General features: G+C 54.2%; 6 protein-coding genes across 6 annotated transcripts; 4 read left to right on the forward strand and 2 right to left on the reverse strand.

Moving 5' to 3' along the window:
- Nucleotides 1–2,684: 2,684 nt before the first annotated feature.
- On the forward strand, nucleotides 2,685–3,059 carry CGCA056_v000810 (uncharacterized protein; the record flags this gene model as incomplete). The annotated part of the gene is made up of 1 exon (XM_037316071.1): nucleotides 2,685–3,059. One exon carries the CDS (start codon nucleotides 2,685–2,687, stop codon nucleotides 3,057–3,059), a length of 375 nt encoding a protein of 124 aa, XP_037185459.1.
- A 1,643-nt stretch (nucleotides 3,060–4,702) lies between these two features.
- Nucleotides 4,703–5,141, forward strand: CGCA056_v000811 (uncharacterized protein; the record flags this gene model as incomplete). The annotated part of the gene is made up of 2 exons (XM_037316072.1): nucleotides 4,703–4,882; nucleotides 4,938–5,141. The coding sequence occupies 2 exons, from the start codon at nucleotides 4,703–4,705 to the stop codon at nucleotides 5,139–5,141; spliced, it is 384 nt and encodes a 127-aa protein (XP_037185460.1).
- Nucleotides 5,142–5,303: 162 nt separating this feature from the next.
- On the reverse strand, nucleotides 5,304–5,879 carry CGCA056_v000812 (uncharacterized protein; the record flags this gene model as incomplete). Its single annotated transcript, XM_037316073.1, has 1 exon — nucleotides 5,304–5,879. The coding sequence occupies one exon, from the start codon at nucleotides 5,877–5,879 to the stop codon at nucleotides 5,304–5,306; it is 576 nt and encodes a 191-aa protein (XP_037185461.1).
- Nucleotides 5,880–6,885: 1,006 nt separating this feature from the next.
- CGCA056_v000813 (Zinc finger CCCH domain-containing protein) lies at nucleotides 6,886–8,503 on the forward strand (the record flags this gene model as incomplete). The annotated part of the gene is made up of 6 exons (XM_037316074.1): nucleotides 6,886–6,937; nucleotides 6,996–7,070; nucleotides 7,122–7,583; nucleotides 7,635–7,746; nucleotides 7,800–7,852; nucleotides 7,971–8,503. 6 exons carry the CDS (start codon nucleotides 6,886–6,888, stop codon nucleotides 8,501–8,503), a joined length of 1,287 nt encoding a protein of 428 aa, XP_037185462.1.
- A 1,134-nt stretch (nucleotides 8,504–9,637) lies between these two features.
- DSF2-0 (Protein DSF2) lies at nucleotides 9,638–11,962 on the forward strand (the record flags this gene model as incomplete). Its single annotated transcript, XM_037316075.1, has 6 exons — nucleotides 9,638–10,311; nucleotides 10,513–10,726; nucleotides 10,826–10,859; nucleotides 10,949–11,007; nucleotides 11,349–11,413; nucleotides 11,914–11,962. The coding sequence occupies 6 exons, from the start codon at nucleotides 9,638–9,640 to the stop codon at nucleotides 11,960–11,962; spliced, it is 1,095 nt and encodes a 364-aa protein (XP_037185463.1).
- Nucleotides 11,963–17,156: 5,194 nt separating this feature from the next.
- On the reverse strand, nucleotides 17,157–19,073 carry CGCA056_v000815 (uncharacterized protein; the record flags this gene model as incomplete). The annotated part of the gene is made up of 2 exons (XM_037316076.1): nucleotides 17,157–18,231; nucleotides 18,286–19,073. 2 exons carry the CDS (start codon nucleotides 19,071–19,073, stop codon nucleotides 17,157–17,159), a joined length of 1,863 nt encoding a protein of 620 aa, XP_037185464.1.
- Nucleotides 19,074–19,962: the final 889 nt, after the last annotated feature.

A 19,962-nucleotide genomic window follows, 5' to 3' on the forward strand; every position in this document is an offset into this window, starting at 1 on the left:
TGAACGATCGCCGGCGTACCTATACCTCGACAAGGAACTCAGGAGATCATACATGATACATACATCGTACGGCGATCCCCCGGAGACTATTCTCGTCGGATAAATGCCACCTGAAAAGTGATACCCGGAGGACCCTGAGATCAACATCTTGAGAGTTGGTGAGTTCAGGTTTTCCATGGTTTTCCGAACCATTTCTACTAACAGAGTTTGGTTGTCGGGTTTCTACTATTATTTTTGAGACTTGATATTGCTCTTGTTCAAATAGGCCGGGCGGCGCAATAGGGCGTTGCCAAAACCTCCTCAACGCGTGTCGACGCCCGTCTGCCTACGGCCGTCCTCGTCCGATTCCTTCGGTTGTAGCGTTTAACTCAAGCTTTCCAGTTTCTGTCGCGCGGCGGGCCCAAGAAGATAGGAACTCACATGGCAGTCCCTGGTTTGAACGGCACGGTGAGGCGCTTGCCCCATTAGTTCGGATTCCTCGCAACCCAGTCTTCGCTATTGCATGTCCTACACGATTTTTACCAGCCAGATCTCAACCCGGGGCAGCCATACTTGCCCGTGCCGCTCCGACGGAGCTCCGATATCTCCTTGAGATATTGCCGGCGAGGGCGGCTGTCCCACCCATTTCGTCTGAAGATTCGTGCCGTTCGTAAGCAATGGTGATCCTCTCGTCCTGGCCAACCTCCGGTAACCTCCGTACGCCTTAGAACAACAAAACCTAATAGATCTGCTCAACAGCCACATGGGCTCACTTGGTCAGGTGCTCACGTCTAATTACTCGTGGCAGTCACGATACTGGTGGCGCAGAAAGGTGTGGTATAGCATGAGCAGTCGGAGACACCGCTTTTTACTTTCTGACTACTTCGTCGCCTATTGACTTTGCTCTAGAGCGGAATGAGTGTCCGTCTGATGCTCGTAAGCTTCTGCAGGTTGAGAGCATCTGTTCAATGTGCCCCTCGTTTATACTATAATTCTGATTTAAGCTTGTTCATATACCTTTAATAATGTTCGGACTTCAGACCAGGAACCGCAACTTTACCCCGAAGGAATGTTCTTGCTAATGCGATTCGCAAGACATCAATTCTATGTCGAGCAGGGAGACGACAATCGAAGTTGTTCGTAAAGCGTCTGCACGGAACATCTCACCGGCCATCAGTATCGTGTGTCGATGAAGAAAGAAGCTTTTCCGAAACACGTAACGCACTGCCGCTGTCAGCCTGGTAGAATCACACAGACCGCACTGGACACTTGCGGGTATCTCAGGCCAGCTCCTGCGCCGGACATGAGCACATTCTTCCTACAAGTAAATCTTTCCAACGAACATCAACCAGTTATCTGCCGCGTGTAGCAAGCCTCCAGTGCGCCGAAAATACCAGCAGAGTTCCCTGACTCCAGGGTCCATGCCGAGAGACAACTTTAGTAGGGCGCACGGAGTAGTGGCGGCGACCGAGACCGAAGCGGCCGCTCATGTCACAGTCCCAGTCTTCGTTGACAGGGTACGCTGCCCACGAATCAGGCACGATGCCGACTGGACCAAGACGTTGGGTCAGGTGCCAGGGATGGGGTCTCTTATGCCCTGGAGCTGTCATTGATGAACGACGTTCGACGTGGACAGAGCTACTTCGGACTGAAGAGGGGTAAAACGTACTCACTTACGCGGCTATCAAGACGCATCTGGAACGCCGTCGGCTTCCTGGAACGGCATGTAAGTCGCTCATCTTTGAGCCGATTTCCCGTAATTTCCGCTTACAATCGAAACTGCAACCAAATGTGCTGATGATTCATCAATAATTACTTGCTTGTAACCATCGGTGCTTTTAGAGGCCAGATTGTGAGCTGGCTCTGGTCCGGGCAAGTCATCGGAAGGCATAGTTGAACCAACGCAGACATTGGCCTTCTATGCATCATAGTATTAGTTACAACACATGAAGCTGTGATACAGGAGTTAAGTATGCCTTACTCGGAAGTTGAGATGAGTGACTAGCAAGCTAGATTATTCGCTGTGAGAGTATAGAGTGAGGCGTACTAGGCGCTAGAACGTCCTACTTTCCCCCACGTTGGTCCAAAATAAGCATAATACCAAACGCGCTACTATTGCAAACAGAACAAGTTTACTCTGCTGCCGAGGGGACTTCGGCCGACACTGAAAGCTTATTCGGCAAAGTGGCCGACCCTTAGTCAGGGAGCTCCTGGTCCAACGTCCCATCTAGGCCTTACTCGGACCCTGCCCCCTACGGATCGACGATGCATGAACGTTGCCCTGCTCTGCCAGATCTGTGGTCTTCCAACTCGGACTCGGTGATGGCCTTCTGACTTTGGCTTCGTTGGTACGGGGTTGGAAGAAACAGGCCGTCCCAAAGCATAGCGGGCGCCTTTCCTGTTCCTGTCGAAATGGAGGAAAATAGCCGGCTGCATGATGCAGCGAGAAAACTTGCGCAAGACATCGCGGGAAGCGGCATTAGGCTGGTCGACTAAGGCAAATCGACACCTTCTTTTGTGTATAAAGACGTCCATTCTCTCGCCCTAACCAGTGGAATCTTTTTCTTGCTCATCAGCTCACTTCTTCTATCGACTTACATTATCAATCTTATTCACTATCTTGAGTAATAGCTTCTTAGCTACCACACTACTACATCCAACTACATACTCTATTGTCTCTTACATAAACAACAACAACCGCCAACATGCGCTTCTTCACTACCGTCGTCCTCGCTACCATCGCTGCCAGCGTCAGCGCTCTCCCCGTTGCCCACGAGTCAGACATCACTCCCGCGCTTCCCCAGGGCATCGAGGAGGCTGCTATCGAGCCCATTGAGGCCAGAGCCAACGGCAAGCCGAACAACCCCGCGGATGTCAAGAAGCACGACGACAACCACGAGAGACAGCGTGAGGGCAAGTGCGGCACGGGCTGCAAGAATTCCCTCGCCTCGTACCACTCTCAGGCATCCAAGGACTCGAAGAACTCAAAGGCCTCCCAGGCTTCAAAGAACTCCCAGAAGTCCAAGGGTGGCCGTGACCTCAGCGCCGTCGAGGCGACTGAGGCGGAAGAGATGGAGTAGTAAAGATGGTTCGTGGTTACAAGAATGTCAGGAGTTACATGGAGTACTAGATCGGAGAATAGCGCCGGGATATATAAGTCTTCTGGGTAGTAGCTGTGCTATGTAAGACAATGAACGAAACATTTTCCAATTGAATGAAAGTTCTCTCTTGAACAGTCTAGAGGAAGTTGGCAGCAGTTGTATATCTCATCAGTCCGTAACACGTTACGAGATGAGGAGATATAGCATGTAAGTTTGAAGTTGTTCTAGTCTCCGCGGTCTTCTTGAACGTATCAATTTGCTGCTCGTACTCTCAAGCCTTCGCTAATGATAAGAAACAGGCATACATTAAATCAACAAAAATACTTCAGTCCATGTTTCCATATCTATGTAATTCCAGTCTAATTCAATATCATGAACATAAAATAGCCCCAGACTTAAAAGAAGAGTTTGACTAATACCTCTTTAATCAGAGCTCATTACCCATAGAGTATGTGTACTAGACTACGCTAATTCCAAAAGGCGCTTTGATACGAGACTGCTTATGAACGATTACATAGGGCGTTGATCACCGTGAAGGGAGGAGGTCTATGGAAGGGCGCCGGACTCAACGAAGCTTCGAAGTAGGTGATGCCGGTTGCGTTGTTTCATACGACCCAAAAAGAATGCAAACCAGGCTCGCTGATGCCAAAAACATACAACACCGGGCATTCGCCAGTCGTCACCGACCTGACTACTACTCCGGCCCTCATTAGCTTATCTATGGGAGAGCGGACGGGATCCCGAGTTTTCCAATGGGTATGGTCGTATGTGCTGTGAAGTCATCGTGAGATTGCTTATGTGCCGAGCCATTGTGGTGGTGAAGTCGATGTCTAGGCAGCTGAGCGTTGCATATGACGTTGCGAGTATACTCTTTCATTTCATTCAGACTTTGATTTGTAATCGTGTCTTCTCATATACATCCCAGAAATTTGGGCTTGAGTTGAGATTCAAGAAAAACTTGTGTGTTGTTCTCATCTGATGTGTAAGAGGCATTGCGTTTGAGGCTTCAAGTGAGCCTCCATGTCAAGGTCGCCGGAAATGCCGAGACAGCACCTTCCCGTCTTGAGCTGGTCTTTCAATTTTTTTTTTAATTTTTTTTTTAAAAGCCAGTGCCTGAATCGAACTCATGTGCACAAATTTCTGAAGATTTGATAGTTCCACATAGTGTTTTGATATATTCTAATGGGAGCCGCTATGTGTTGGTGAAGAAGAGTTGACGTGATAGGAGGGATGCACGCTGAGGTAAGATCGCCAGGGGTGTACCCCGCCAAAGCAACCCCACCACAGCGCATCCCCTTGACCTTCCAAGGCACCAGCCTGCGCACCTTGACGTAGCCAGCCAAGCAGAGTTGAACAGCCGGGATTCCGTGTAAACAACAAAAAAGCAGGAATCAATCAGCCAAGCAACGCGCGCAAGGCAGACAGGTAAGCCGCCCTCAATTCTGTACAAAAGTCTCAGCCTTTCGAAGAACCGTTGCAACCATCCCCCATCTACCCTTTCCCACCTCAACTCCGGACATCACCTTACCCAGGAAACTCAACTGAACCAACTCCAAGGAAAAAACAAGGCACCCCACCACCCACTTACTCATTCTCCGACTACAACCACAACTCCCGACACAATGGCCCCCCCTTCCCAGCTCACCGTCGCGACTCTGTCCGTCACCCGTCTCCTTAAGGAGGAGATCTCCTACGAGAAGGAGCTTATCCAGCAGAAAGCTAAGGTCGCGACGCTGGAGGCCGAGATCAAGGAGGGCAAGCCTGATGAGGACGGCAACCGGGAGTACATGCTCAAGCAGCTGGTTCGTTCGCCAACTGTCCCACATGTCCCAAGTGCTCTTACTGACGTCCGCACAGAAGCTGGCTGTGGAGGAGACGGAGAAGGTCTTCCCTGCGCTGCGCACGCGCGTCGAGGACGCGACCGTCAAGTTGGAGGAGCAAATTGCCCTGGCTGAGAGCGGCGGCGCCACTGAGGACGAGCTGGCCACGGCTAAGCTGGCCCTGTCGAAGGGCAAGGAGGAGAAGACATACACTGTCGACGTTCCCACGGCCTCGGCGTAAGGCAGTTGGCCTCATGATTTGTGTGTATTAATGAATCCGGCTGGGGACCGCGTTGTGATCAAGAGCAGGCAGGCGTCATGAAATCCGCAGCTCGCGTTAATGGGTATCTCAATTGAGAAGAATCATTCCTCAAAGCTAAACTATGCCGTGCCGTCTTTTTGTCTAATTGTCAACTTCCATGCTGTCCGGTGCATCCACTGTAATCTGGGGTGTGTCGCCTCCAGAAGTAACTTGGGTGTCTTGCCGGTCGTCCATCTCAACATCCTCTCCCTCCTCGATCTCGTCATCGTCAGGCTGGGGACGAGGCGTGCCGCCTTGGCTTGGTACGGCGCTTCCAGACCGCGAGAAGCTTCCCAAACCACCAGGTCGCGGCTTCAAACCCTCTGACTGATCCTCCGACTGGCCGTCTTGACCCGGTGTCGCTCTTGATATGGCGCCACTGTCGGGGTGCGGCGTGACGTTTCCACTAGAGACGTGTCGCGGTGTCTGTCCTCCTCTGGAAGCCTCGCCGTCCTCCTCGTCCTCGTTCATGCCCTCGCGTCTCTCGACTTCCTCCTTCTCGTCACGAATCTGCCGGCGCAGCAACATGCCCTCGTCCATGATCTTGCTGAACTGCTCCTTCCGCTCGCGCCACGTCACACCGTATGTCTCGCTCTCGCGCTCCAGGTCCTTGATTTCCTCCTCCAGCTTCTTCAGGTTGGCTTCCTGTTCGACGCGTGGCCGCAGGCCCTTGGCCATCAGCGCGTTGGCCAGCTTGTCATACTCCTTACGTTGAGCAAGCGTGGCCTTCGCGCCGTCCAGCTGCTCGCGCAGCTTCGTGTTGTTCTCGCGTACGCTCTGCGACTCTGCGAGGATGCGCTTCTGGTCGGCCTCGTAGCGTGCGCGCTCGCGGACGTTGGCGTCGAGGAGGAACTGCAGGCGGGCGATGCTGCTTTCGAAGGCGGCGAAGTCGAGGGTCAGGTCTTCTTTGATCTGGTTGATCTCGCGGGTCTTGCTGGCGGCGGGTTCCGCTTTCATTTCGGTGTCGGCGTCCTTCTCGCCATTTGCGCCCTCGGGAGGCGGAGTGGGCTGTTGTTTTGTCTGTGCATTTGCGATGGCGGAGATCGAGGCGAGTCTCTTCGTGATGCGCTTGAAGGGCTTCTCCTCGATATTAACCAGACGCGTCTTGTGGAGTTCCGCCTCCTCCTTGTCGTCCAAAAGATCCCAAGATGACATTTTTTCGGGTTTGGCCTGATGTCGTGCGAAGTGGAATACTCGGCTCGGATCGCGAAAGCTGGAAGTAGTTGTTTTGAAGATGTTTGGCTTTGGATGAAAACAGTAGGAGCCTGCTGAGAATGATACAGGCAGTTTTCAATTTCCAGCATATGACGTGTCTTGAAGGTGTTCCTGAATCCAAGCAGAAAGATCCGTTTGAGGTATGGCTGCAAGCAGGCGAGCGACAATTCACTAAATTCCAAAGGCAAAGGTGCAATTAGAGTGCAGCTCTTCACGTTCTTTCCTCAGCCTTGCAGTAGCTTCTTTCCACAGTTGGGATTGGCCATCGGGCCGGAAAGACCCACTTTGTGTTTCTCCACTAGCCCCCCCAGATCGAGGGCAAAGTCAAAGCGTCTCCTTCCCACCACAGTGATCACATCCGAATCTACCAACAACATCGTTAGGTTTCTCGTCGCAACTACTCCAAGACTGTCGCATTTTATAGCGCTCTCGATACGAAGTTACCACGACAAATCTACTAACCGAGAAAATGACTTCGTCTGAGGAGCAGCAGTTGCTGGCGCGCATCAGCCAGCTTGCCGGTACGAGAACTTTGCAAACAAAACTGGGAAAGCGCTCAATCTGATATGGTGGCAATAGGCAAGATCAACCTTCACAAGGCACAGCAAGCTGGCGTTCAGTCCATTCCCAGTTCCCAGGCATCATACCATCGACGTACGTCCCACCATGCGTCCAGCGGCATCGCGCCACACTCACACGACCCAGACAACCCCCATCGACAAGCCGGCCATCCCCACAGGCATTCCCCGTACCCCTCCTCTCGAGGACCTTCGGGTTTCCGCAACAGATCTCTTGTGGTCAACAACAGTGGAACGCAAACACCGCCTTCCGACTCGCCTACTCCCGAGGCATCTGGCTCGACCGCTTCTTCGGGCTCTTGGATTTCGAAGAACACACCCGGCCAGATGTCGCTAATCAATTCAGCGGTCTACGATAAGACCAACGAAGCCACCGCCAAGGCCATCGAGGCCACTCGACAAAAGAAGCTGCTTCAACGGGAAGCGCGCGAGAAATCCCAGCTCGCCAACCATTTCCAGCGATACGGCGGGCACGCGAGTGCTCCGACAACCCCTACTAACACGACAGCTGTAGGAAACCACGAGATCGAGATTCAGGGATTGCGGTATCGCGTCGCCAACAACGGTAGCAAGCTCGTGAAGGTGTCCGGTCAGTCGCCAACGCCATTTGCCCCTTGGGCACTCGTTGATTATTACACAGGAGACCTTCACCCCGTCAGTGCGACTCCTAAGGTCACATACGTTGGAGGCGTCAAATTCCACCGAAGCAAGAGAGGCAATCTATACCGCGCTGGCGTGCTCAGAGCGCATCGGTATGTCCTCCATCCCACTGTTATGCAGACGCTAATCCCACTTAACACCGCAGCCACCATGGCGTTAAGAAGGTCGACGTGCCTTGCAGCATGTTTTCGCTGACTGGTATTTCATTCACATTCTCACCCGACAACTCGTCATTCATCCGGACAAACTTGGGATCATGTCGCTCAAGTGGGTATGATAGGTACTGGACAACACTAACCCCACAACTTCTATCTAGGTTCATGCGCGAAAGGCCCTGCTTGCCGATACCAACACAACGCGTCGAAAGTTGCCGTCTGCCGGGAGTTGCTTCACAAGGGAACCTGCGCTCATGAGGAGTCTTGTGATCTTTCCCATGACTTGACCCCTCAGCGCACCCCTACATGTGTTCACTTCATCAAGGGCAACTGTGCGAACCCCAACTGCCCGTATGCTCACTCTAGTGTATCTCCAGGTGCTCTGGTCTGCCGCTCATTCGGCATGTATGGCTACTGCGACAAGGGGGATAACTGCGAAGAGCGACACGTTTTCGAGTGCCCCGACTTTAGCAACACGGGCAAGTGTAAAACCAAGGGCTGTAAGCTACTTCACCGCGAGAGGGCAAGCGTCCTTCGGAAGCGCACAGACGACAACGAGATGGAGGATCTGTCGAGCGACGAAGAATCGGCCGACAGCGACGATGTGGACTCGGACGAGGTCGAGGAGTTTATCAACGATCCTGTTGGTGACGACTCTGACTTTAGGGTTCAAAAGGACTTTATCGCTTTCTGATCGTGACCTTGTGCCACTTGGTGAGAGCGGCCGCCATTGGTCCGCCTTCTTTACTGACATGCTTGCTATCTACTCCTGAGGGAGTCTAATCTTGGGGGAAACGGGAAGTTTACCCTTTGAGGAAGCGTGCCTCCTTGAGGGAGGCAACTGGGAAAAGAATAGCGAACAAACGATACCCAAGAAGAGCGAAAGAATTGATACCTGGCACACAAAGAACAACATACATAGAAAGGATAGAGATAATCCAAGAAAGAATTGTGGAACTTGATGAGCTCGAATCTTGGCGTGAAAGACGATCAATGATCAACAATCCCTTAATCATGGAAGAGAGGTCGGATGAGATGATAGGGCATGAGACTCCATTGATTGAAATCAAAGGTTACAATGACCTACCTAGTGCTGGAGGCTCAAAGCCAAGGATTGCAACCTCGCTTGGGCCTCGGACGGGCATCATTTCCGTGTGCGGGCCGTCCCCAGCTGGCTTCGGATGTCTCAATTAAATCAATTAAAATTTCCATTAAAATTTACCCCGCCATCCTCTCGTACCCTGTGGGCTCCTGAAAACAACGCCATTCGATGACATTTCGTGCGCTGACACACTGGAAACTCTCCAACAAGTCCCCCCTCGGTCCTCTCCTCCACTCGCGGCCCCCATTCTACCCAGCGGCGCTCCGAGTCCAGCGCCACCTGCCGCGTTCAGTGGTTCCTGAGCCTTTGTTCCTTCCGAGACTGCTACGTTCTCTAGACGCTGACGAGGCGCTAATGGAAGGGGGCGATGGGGGGAGTAGGGCCCCGTCAGGCCGATGGCTTAGGTATATCGTAAGGTAGGCGGTTGTTTGGTCGCGCAGAAAGCGCCCTGTTCAGTCTGGTCGCCTTTGAGCTGCACCGCCTTGAAGCTCAGCCCCTCGTCGCTGCACCACCTACGTCCTGCCTGAAGCTGAGAATAGCACCAAATGTGACGACATTGCGCTCCCACATAAGCAGCTGCTCGTGGCCTCTTGATCCTTCAGCCTTGAGCTCGGTATATCTGATTTCTGCATTCTGTGCCTTCTATTCTCTACTCTTTCCGTTCCGAGACGTGACCCGGACTGCATCCATAGCAGTATACTAATCTTAGGCACCATCATCATCATCATGGGTATACGCGACATCCTCAAGAAAAAAGACAACCTCGACAATGGCGAGCCCAGCAGCCAGGACGCCATGGACAGGCTAGCAGCCCCCGAGTTCAAGTTCATCCGGTCAGACACACACTCGCAAGAGGTCATCCACCCGCCAACCGTGTCTGTGGAAAACGACCAGTACCTGAATCCCAAAGACGGCGGCGGCGGCCAGAAGCCGCGACGCAGCCTCGACGTCTTGTTCGGCAACCGCTCCCGCAGCCCTTCCGTGTCCTCCCAGGCGAGCTCGAACGGCAACCCGAAAGGGTCCAGACGGCTGTCGGAACGGCTGCACCTCAGCCGCTCGCCCGCCTCCTCCGATAACGTCCCGCAGAACCTGCCCGACATCGTAACCACGGCCGAGGGCGACGAGGCGGCCTGGGAGAAACGCGCGACGATCCTGGCGTCGTCGAACAAGAGCAGACCGGCGACGCCGTCGCATGATAATGGGCAGGGGGTTGGCGGGGCGAACGACAGCTCGAATGGCGCTGCCGTGTCGTCGCCGGCCATTGATGAGGATATCCAGGAGGCCATCAGGCTGCATGAGGCAGGGGATTACGAGAACTCGACGGCCATGTTCGCCCGCCTGGCTGATCCAAAAGGGGCGAACAATACCCTCAGTCAGTTCCTGTACGGGCTTGCTTTGAGGTAAGTCTAGACGTCCAGACTGGTCTCGACCCCGCTGCGGCAGGCTTGCCGTCGCCTCCCCGTGCCTAAGGGGCGGTCCCATGCCGGCTCGTCGGCCGATCACACTGCATCGGGGAGTTTATAGGGGGTCGACGGGTGCCACGATGCTTGGGGTGGTGGACGGATCGAGTGACGTGATTGCTGACTCGGGAATGTTGATAGGCACGGCTGGGGATGCGAGCCCAATCCAGAGGGGGCGATCAAGTATCTGTCGGCGGCAGCATCGAACGCGGCAGCCGTTGAGCAAATGGCGTTGAAGGCTGGGCTCAAGAAGGGTGGCGCTGCCAAGGGAGAGCTCGTTCTGGCCATCTTCGAACTGGCGAACTCGTTCAGACACGGTTGGGGCACGAAAACGGACCCAATCGCGGCCAAGCAGGTTGGTTTCCCCGTCCGAATAGGGGCTCGGGGCGGGAGGAAGAAGACCTGCAGAGTCGCCATCATGACCGAAGGGGCGAGGGCTGACATCCAATTGCAGTACTACGAGACCGCAGCGAACCTTGGAGATACTGGTGAGTATGCCCTCATGATGCGCCGCTGGGCGTCAAGTCAGCGCCCAATGCTTCGTTTCGGGTACGCTAACCAGCCTTGCTTGACTCAGACGCCATGAATGAAGTCGCCTGGTGCTATTTGGAGGGCTTCGGCTGCAAAAAGGACAAGGTAAGTTTCGTCACATATCAGTTTTTGCTTGGAGATATTACGCATCTCGGCGTCGGCAAAACAGGGACGGGAGACGGCGTCTCTGGGGAAACTTTGAACGAGCCTCACTCGTCTCGTGCAGTGTGTGTGTGTGTGTGTGTGTGTGTGTGTGTGTGTGGCTTGCGCCATGAACCGCATATGTCATGAGATGAGCTCAACTCCAGGGACGCCCGATTCAAGGGGCCGTCAGCAAAGTTGTTTTGGTCAGGTTGGGCATCAAGCGGCCGTCTTTCGCGGCCGCGAATGACACCCGCCCGATACGCATGCTCGATTTCATCACATGAGGCTGACGACATGTCCAGTTCGCAGCAGCCCGTTACTACCGGTTGGCCGAGAAGAACGGAAACAAAACACTAGGCAATTCATGGTAAGTCGAGCCAGTCTGCTTTTGCTTTGCTCCCATTTGGTTTGCTCGGTTTTCCTCAAGGGTCGGATCCGGTAGACGCATCGAGTCGCCCTGGGAGAGGGGGGCAGCCTGCAGCGCGTCACGGATGACCTGCGCGCTGCGGCATTGATAGGCTGGCGGCCCTTCCTGCACCCCAAGATGCAGCAGCGGCAGCAATAGTAGCGGCAGCTCGCCCTGCTTTGGCAGCTTTGGCTGTCAGCAAGTCTCCGTGGGTATGCACGCAATTCTTACTTGTTGCATGCTCTGGAGTGCTGCGCTGAGCTGCACCGCCTCCGACAGGATTGCTCTGAGCCTTGATACTGGGGTTACTGGGAGCGTTGCGGTCGCTGTGCCCCCATGCATCGCGATCTCTATTTCTACCGGTTTTCTGTGTCTTTCGTTCCTGACGACATTGCATTTCTCTGACACCACTATGATCCAATGCTCTGGTGACACTAATACTGACGGTCGCAACCCAACAGGATCTGGAAGGATAAGTACGATCCAGACGGCGGCAAGGGCAAGAAGTAGAGAGGGGCAAGGCTCCGTAACAGCGCGGGGATGCGAACGTGTGAGACGGCCGAACCAGTCATCGGTGACACGGGCGTAGCATACTCGAAACGGCTGTACGGACGGCAGCGCGTGCATGCTTTCCCCCCTGTTTGTCCGCCGGCGATTCCCTTTCCTCCTGCCGCTGTGCCACCGAGATGCAAGATCGTTGCACGGAGCGGGTGTCCATTCGCCCGATCGTGTTCCCGTCGTGAACCGGAACGTCGCGATAGGGGAGAACAGATAGAAAGCTGGCAGGCCCCCTTCCTTGTAACGAATGCCCCCCGTGATGGAACGGGAAGCACGAAAGAGAATGCGCAAGCGTTCTGCGGCAAATAGATTGTCCCATGCAGCATATTCAGAGTGCGGTGGGTTTCCGCTAGGTGTATGCTGTACGCCGTTGGACGACAGACATGCGGGTCTCGTGAGTACGGAGAACAGGCCAATGTTCTTTGGAGAGGGGCGAAGAGGCCTCGCGGGACGGAGCACTCAGCCGGGCTGAGCTGAAGTAGCCTACAGTCAGTTTTGGATAGAGTGGTGGTGTCTACTTGGGCAGTGGGAGGCATTTTTTATCATTACTTCATTTTCTCAGTTGTATCATACCCCCTGGGCAAAGAAGAGCCTCATACCCAATATCAGTACTGCAGAATACTACAAAGCACAACTTTGTTTACACAGAGGGGACTCCTCAACGGGACAGACCGGCCCCAGACCCGGCGGCCGATTCTCCATCCACACTCCGGCGATCCCGTCATCCTCGTCCGGGCCGAAGCAAAGTTCCTCCCGACGTCGTTCGAGGACCATCCCCTTCCCGTTCCCGGGAGGGGTGGGTCGCCACAAGCCCATCATCCGTCGTCTCAAGGGCGGACAAAGGATAGCACGACCTGGAAACGCTGTTTGGCCTACCTGGGTTCCTTTTGTGTTGGACGCATGAACATGCGTTGCGCTGTGCGTCGGCGCGCTGAGAGACATTGATGGTTCCCACTTCCCATGCGGTTTCCCGCTGCTTCAGGGGAACGCCTGTTAGGAGTGAGGAGTGAGGAGTCACTTGCTATTCGATCGCTGTACGAGGAGATCGCGAGATGTTTCTTGATGAGGTTGCGGGGCCAGGGGAGGGAAGGTACGATATACTCCGGGTCTGGGGCTTCATGACACACGCTTTATTGCACTAGATTTATTTCTAAGCTTGTCCTCGTGTGTTCGGCCAGGGCAAAAAAGGGGGGAACTAACCTTGTGGTTCTAGGAATCCCGTCTTACGGTTGAGCAGTCATGACTGTCACTGCCCCCTGATGCGAAACCTGCGCGACGTCTCTTGAACGGATGGGGATGAGCTTTCAGCCAATGTGTGCCTGGTCCTTTGATACCAAGGAAAAATCTTGCAACTCAGCTGGACAGGTCGTACAGTAGACCGTACCTTAGCCTCGCGTCTTCGCTCTGGGGAAGGGGGAAAGAGGCCGAACCCTCTCTCGCTAACTCACAGGTTCGCATCTTCGGGGCCTATGCAGGACATTCAGACTAAGAAGAGGATGCGCGCATCATGGAACGACAGGTGAGTGTTCATCTGGTGTTTTCTTCTCTTCTCTCCTGGCCGTTTGTATCATCGCGAGATCAGATTGCTTAGGCTAAGGAGGATGACCCAATGAAGCGGTGCAACTTCAGCAAAACTTGCAAAGATGCCCTGGCTTGAAACTTCCTTGACGCTCTGCAGTAAGGTAGGTCCGCGTCATGATAGCATCGCGACGGAAAACGGATGAACCCATCCGAACCTGCACGCTTAGGGATGTTCCTTCTCACCTGCTCACCTACATGTGGCTAGCCCGCACCTTTCGCCACTCGCGAGTGATTGAAGGCCGCGCGCCGCTCCTTCACCTAAGGTCAGGCTAGGTCGGGTTAGCTAGCTTGTAGTTCACCTTCTTCACCGTGGTAGTTAGGTCCCTTAGCCACATGGTCCTATCATCCTAGCTTCTTTAGCCGTCGAAGATGGGGGGCTTCCTCTTACCTCATGGCCTCAATTATGCACCGTTTCTTCGCACCGCGCGGCCGGAAGATATCCTTTTCCCGCGGATAGACGGCGCAGAATTACGGAAAGGAGCATGACGATGCTGAGTGCGATTCCGATTCCTCGCCGCAGACCTGGGCCTACACCGCGGCCGCTCACCGTCACCGCGCCGTTTGGCCCCCAGTTCCCAGCTCCCGTGAGCGAGCACCCAAGCATGCGACCTCCAGAATGTCTCAGACGCACATCGAGTACGACCGCGCATCATCCATCATGCCCCCCCCCTTCCTGCTGCGTCTGCCTGCCGTCTTACACCAAAGGCTTGGGCTGATACTACGTGCCACCTTATCAATCTCAGCATCTTATCCGCCGCCACATCCTTCCCGTCTCACCACATTCTCTCCCATTTTCGCACAGCGCTCTATCTATCTGGGGACTTTGGTGAGCCAGGCAGGAGGGGCAATACAGGGCAAATGGAGCGGATACCAAGTCTGTTGTGACCCAATGATCTGGAAGCGTTGCCTCATCTTCTGGCTTGATAGATGCCGGTATTCCCAAGGGTGCATCTAACCTGGGCCCTCCAGCTCCCCATCTGACCTCATCGGAACCCGAGCCGACGACTCACGCGAAAGAGACACAAGTCTCCTCCCATGTACATCATCGTGCTGAAGCTCGCAGCTTGCGAGCTTCGCCTTTTCCTTCCACGAAGACCGCGAATGGCACTATGTCTTAGCACCGAGGAAAGAGATGCGGGATCTCGCCCATTAGGGGGAGCTAAGAGGTCTTTACCAGCCTCCGCACTTTTTATCCCCCTTCCGACCTAAGATGTAAGACTCAAAGCTACCCTTTAGCGGGCTGTGGCTTCTATTGTTCAACCGCGCGAGACAATAGGGTCGTGGAAATCTTTAGTGTGTTTCCAGAGGGAAGAGACAATCCCATTCATCCCTCTTCAGCCGCTACGCCCGTTTGCTGCCATTGTGATCCCCAAACACCACCAGCCGCGATGCCATCCATCCATCTACATGCAACATCACCAGAAACGGGCCCCCAGAAAAAAAAGAATTTCCCGTGTTTCCCGCGCCGCACTACCACAGGCTCACCCGCATGCCCCTTCCAGCCCCAGGTCTGCGCTGCGCTGCGCCCACCATCTCACGCGCCGCGCCGTCGACCACAGTGAAAAAGACCTTTGCCTCGCCCTTCCCATGCAATCAGAAAACCTCAAAAACAACGCTAATGCGGCATCAAAGCTGCTGCTGCTGCCCCCCCAACCAACCCATTGGTCTACTCTAAACCAAGAACCAAGGAAAGACCGCCTACTCCCTTCCCGGGTGCCATTCCCGAGACGGCGGACGTGATCTCCAACAGAAACCGCAGGTCACACACACACCTTACACATTCCGCGTACGTACCGTACCGTTCATCGCCCAAGACTAAGGCAGGAAGGAAGGAAGGAATAAACGGTGATGCGTTCTCCCCCTCCCCCCCGAACTGTGGTGTTCGCCAATAGTGCGAGGGGAACTGAAGACGACAATGGCGAAAACGGGGTTTTTGGTTGTCGCCCCCTCCTCTCGATAACACTGCTTTGGGGGATAGGCGAGTGACCAACGGGCGCAGATCATATCCTTATCACGGCCCTCGATATACCCCCTCGAGACCTATGAGTGTTTGCGCTCAGCGCGGATCAGATCAACGATCAACGTGGAAGGCAAGGTCATCCCGTACCATTTACGACTTTTTAGACTTTTTATAGCCAAGGTTTTCATCCAAGTGAAGAAAGTCATCTGCTCGAAGTATTCACAAATCACGGTTGGCAATCAAAGCGGGAAGATTTAGTGGTAGTAGTAAAAAAGAAAACACAAATGAGTTTCCATGGTATCTTTCAAGTGCTTTGGTAAGAAAGCTTCGCAAGTAGCTACATGAATAGAAAAAAGGATTTGACCAAGCCAAATACCCAACAGGCCGTCTATCTTTCAAGAACCGGCCATCTTTGGAGTCTTGCGCCATGGTGCTACACTAAGGTAGAAGAAAATAAACAATAAGAATCCTGAGGGGGAATCCAAGTCCTCCACTATCAATAAATTCTTCAATGCTTTCCCCGCCGCTGTGCCCGCTTTCCTTCTGCTCGCTGTGCTGGAAGTGATTTCTTTCGCTGAGAACTGTTGTTTTCGTCGTCGTAAACGTTGACGGTCGTAAAATGTTTGGTGTGTGTGTGTGTGGTGAACAAAGTAAATGGACGAAAAGATAGTGTGTGTGTGTGTGTATGTGTCGAAGTGAATAAATGGACGGTTAAAAAAAAGCGATGTTATTTGCGCGCGTTTCGTGAGAGCGTTGAATGTGTGTGTGTTTGTGTGTGTGTCTCATTGATCATCAGATTCGTTTCGACTTTGTCATTTTTCTTCTTCTTTGGACGTCGTGAGATGTCCCCTTCCTTCCTCCTCTTCGTTTCTTTCGTCGCAATCTGCTGCGCGCAATGCGGTCGCTTGCCATCTCTCTCGAGACAAGATGAAAAAAAGGAATAAGGAAATGGAAAACAAATGAGAAGCACAAAGTGAAATGTCAAAGGGAAAAACAAAACAAAAACACAAAGCAACCGCTATCCATCCCTTCTCTGCCCTCCTAAATGTGATGAGACCTGCTCTCCAGGTTTTGTCTCCCGTTGTGACCGCCATCCCATCCCATTCCCGCCCATTGTACATCCATCCCTAAAACCCAACCGCCCGCCTCCGCTGCTCGCCCCGCACTGGGAATAAGCAGTGGATGGAAAATACCAAAAGGAAAAGCAGATAACAACAAACTGATACCAGGACTGTGCGACAGATATAAATCCAGAATGCTCGCTCGCTTGCTTGCTAAGATACCGAGAAAAACACACTAGGAGATGAGAAGACAAAAATGTAAAAACAGCAGATAAAGTAAGGCCCGAAGGAGCTTCGATCATGGTTTTGTTTTTGGGGCGAAAAAAGAGGATCGTTTGGTGCGTGAGCAACAATGTCTGGGGGGTCCCGCGGTGGAGCGGTAAAGAAGTGTATGATGAGAGGCGCTTCGGGAGAAATAGAAAAGGAAACAATGTTTTGGTGTGAAGATGTTTGGTTTCGTCTTGATCATGAGATCGTTGAGGTTCTCTTTTTTCTCGTACTGCTTCGTTTCTTTTTTTGGTTCATTCATATGCGAAGACATTCGTTATTCGTCAGTGCCAATCTTGTTGGACTCGGACACCATTTTGGCGAAATTCCTGACCACCTCGCTGGGGATCTGGTCCCACAGCAGCGATCTGGTGTAGACCTCGGCGGCGGACTGCTTGTTGGAGTTGCGCATGGCGGCGAGGGCGTCGGCGAGGTTCCTGCGGCCCTGGCTGGTGGCGCGCTCGGCGGGCGTGGGCCCGTTGCTGAGGAAGTCCTGGGAGCTGACGCCGTTGTACTGGGCGGCGGACAGGCCGAAGAGCTGCTCGTTGGCCTGCTCCTCGGTGGGCTGGGTGAGGGAGTCGCCGAGCTGGCCGAGCATGGAGGGGGCGACGCCGGACATGGTGGCATCGCCACCGAGGCCGACGGAGGCCTGGTCGACAACCCATGAGCCGCCGGAGGGCTGGGGAGCGACGGCGTTGAGGGTGTTGGAGGCCTCGTTGACGCCGGCGTCCTTGAAGACATTCTCGAGCAGGGTGGCGGCCTCGGCGCGGACGTCCTCGGAGACGCGGGGGATGGCCGGGGTGGAGCGGCTGGAGAGGACGAAGGCGCCGACGAGGAAGAGCATGAAGAGGATGCCGCCCTGGGAGGAGGAAGGCTTGTCGGCGTCGACGGGGAAGGGGACCTCCGCCTTCTTGGCGGGGACGACCTGGAGCTCCTGCTTGACCTCGGGCTGCTGCTGCTGCTGCTCCATGGGGTACTCGCCGAGGAAGTTGACGTTGTCCCAGGTGCCGGGCATGGTCATGCCGTCCATGTCGTCGTAGCCGGAGACGAAGGCGTTGCTGGGAGGGGCGGCCATGGCGGCGTTCTCGAGGCGCTGGACGTGGTCGGTGAGGACGCTGACCTTTTTGCGGAGCTCGCCAGTCTCGATGGTGTGGGTGCGGATCATCTCCTCCTTCTCCATGGTGAGAGACTCAATGTACTCCTGTTGGAACTGCTTCTCCCTCAGGAGCTGCTCCATCTTTTGCCTCATCTCGGCCATCTCCTCCTCCATGTCGGTGAGGACGGCGGTGAACTGCTTCTTCTCATCCTCGAGGCGCTCAGTGTGCTGCTTCTTCCTCTGGCGAGAGTCGAGACTGTGATCGGATGTCAGTGTGTGTGCAAGGCAGAGGATGTTGGTGTTCACTTACGCTGCTTGACGATTCCTCAAGAGACGTTTTTGTTGCTTGAGCTCCTTGATTTCCTGCTCGTCGGTGGACTGGGCGATGAGCTGGTCGATGTTGCTGAGGTTGCGCTCGGCGGGGATGTCGAAGCGGGCGTTCTTCTTGCGGATGCCGTCACCTCTCCTCATGTCGTTGTGCGAGCGGATGGTGGGGCTTCCCGGGCGCATCTTCTTCGCCATGGACTCTGACTGACCGATCCAGCCCTTCTGCGGTGAGGTGGGGATAGACTGGTTGCCGGAGCCGATGGAGGCGAACATGTTGATTTGGCCGGTGGGGTTGGTGAAGGGCGTTTGGCCCTGGACGGTAGGTCTTTGGAACAGAGCGCTGTTGTCGTACTCCGCGGGCATGCCGTCGAACTGTTGCAGGGGAGTGCAAGAGCCGGAGGTGTTGCTCAAGGACCAGGCGTTGCCTTGGGGGCCAAAGGGAGAGGGCTGGGCGTGGTCGAGGCGCATGAAGGGGTTGTTGCTGTGCTGCTCCATGTGGAAGGGGTTGTTGGACGGCACCGACTGCATCTCGACTGACTGCCAGTCTTCCGTCTTTGGGGAGAAGAGCGAGCCGCCGACGGCGAAAGATTCCCTGCGGCTGTCGGCCATGGGGGGCGACATTTCCAGGCCCGAGTCGAGCGCGCTGTGATCCAAGATGTTCTCGTCCAGAATGCTGTGGTCCTCCTCCTCGTAGTACTTTTGCGCTTGACTTGTGTCGACGGTCAAGGGATTCGGTCTGAAGTAGGTCGGCATCTGGTAGGTTGAGACCATTTCTGGTGAATGTGATGGGGCAGTCTAAAGATGACTGCGAGGTGCTTCTATGCGAGCAAAATGATGCCTATTTAATTTTTCCTCTTTGGAAAAAATCTTGGAAATAGTTGTGTTAGTCGTGGGTGGCAGGCGGCGGTGAGAATGATCATCCAGGGTATATTTTTGGGTCGAGTGAGGTGTGGGGACGGTGCTGCGGATTCTCAGAGGGACTCGCAGGTGAGGGGAATGCACTCAGGCTGTGTGCAGAAGGATGATGATGGGTGTAAAGAGGATGCATGCAAAATCGCTGGAGAAAAATAGCGAGACGCGGGCTTTTGAGAAGGTAGCTGGACCACAGAGCAGCGCAAATGAGGTGAGGCAGGGAAGAGGGCCAGGAAAAAAGCAAAGAAGGTGGTGGGAGCGGACGAGCGGCCGGAGTGAGTGAGAGAGGAGTGATAAGAGAGGTTGGTGGGGATCAGGAAGTCGAGCGGGTGGGAGGGAGGCCGGAAAGTTTTAAGGCAGTGCGTTGCAGCAGAGCGCAACAAGAAGAACAAGGCAAAGTAGTCTGAGGGAACTGAGGAAACAGAAACACACTCACAGGCTTGGTATCGTTTCTTCGTTCGAGTCGTACGGTGCTGCGATGCACTCCAGATCTTGTGGCAAGTTGAAGAGCAGGTCAGTCAGACACAGGGCGGGGAAAGCCTCAGTATGTATCGTGTGTGAGTGAGTGCGTGCGTGTGTGTTGTGTGTGTGTGCGAGAGTTGGTAGGCCGCCGATATGTGAGGCAGGTCGAGAGAAGGATGGACGATGGAACAATAATAAACAATTGTGTGTTGCAACAACGGGGGAGGGAATCGTCGAAAGATGGGGTGTCGGGAATATGTATATGTATGTACGTATGTACGTATGT

Source organism: Colletotrichum aenigma (assembly GCF_013390185.1).
Source record: "Colletotrichum aenigma strain Cg56 chromosome Unknown KSG_Cg56_contig01, whole genome shotgun sequence".
In the NCBI taxonomy this organism is placed as follows: domain Eukaryota; kingdom Fungi; phylum Ascomycota; class Sordariomycetes; order Glomerellales; family Glomerellaceae; genus Colletotrichum; species Colletotrichum aenigma.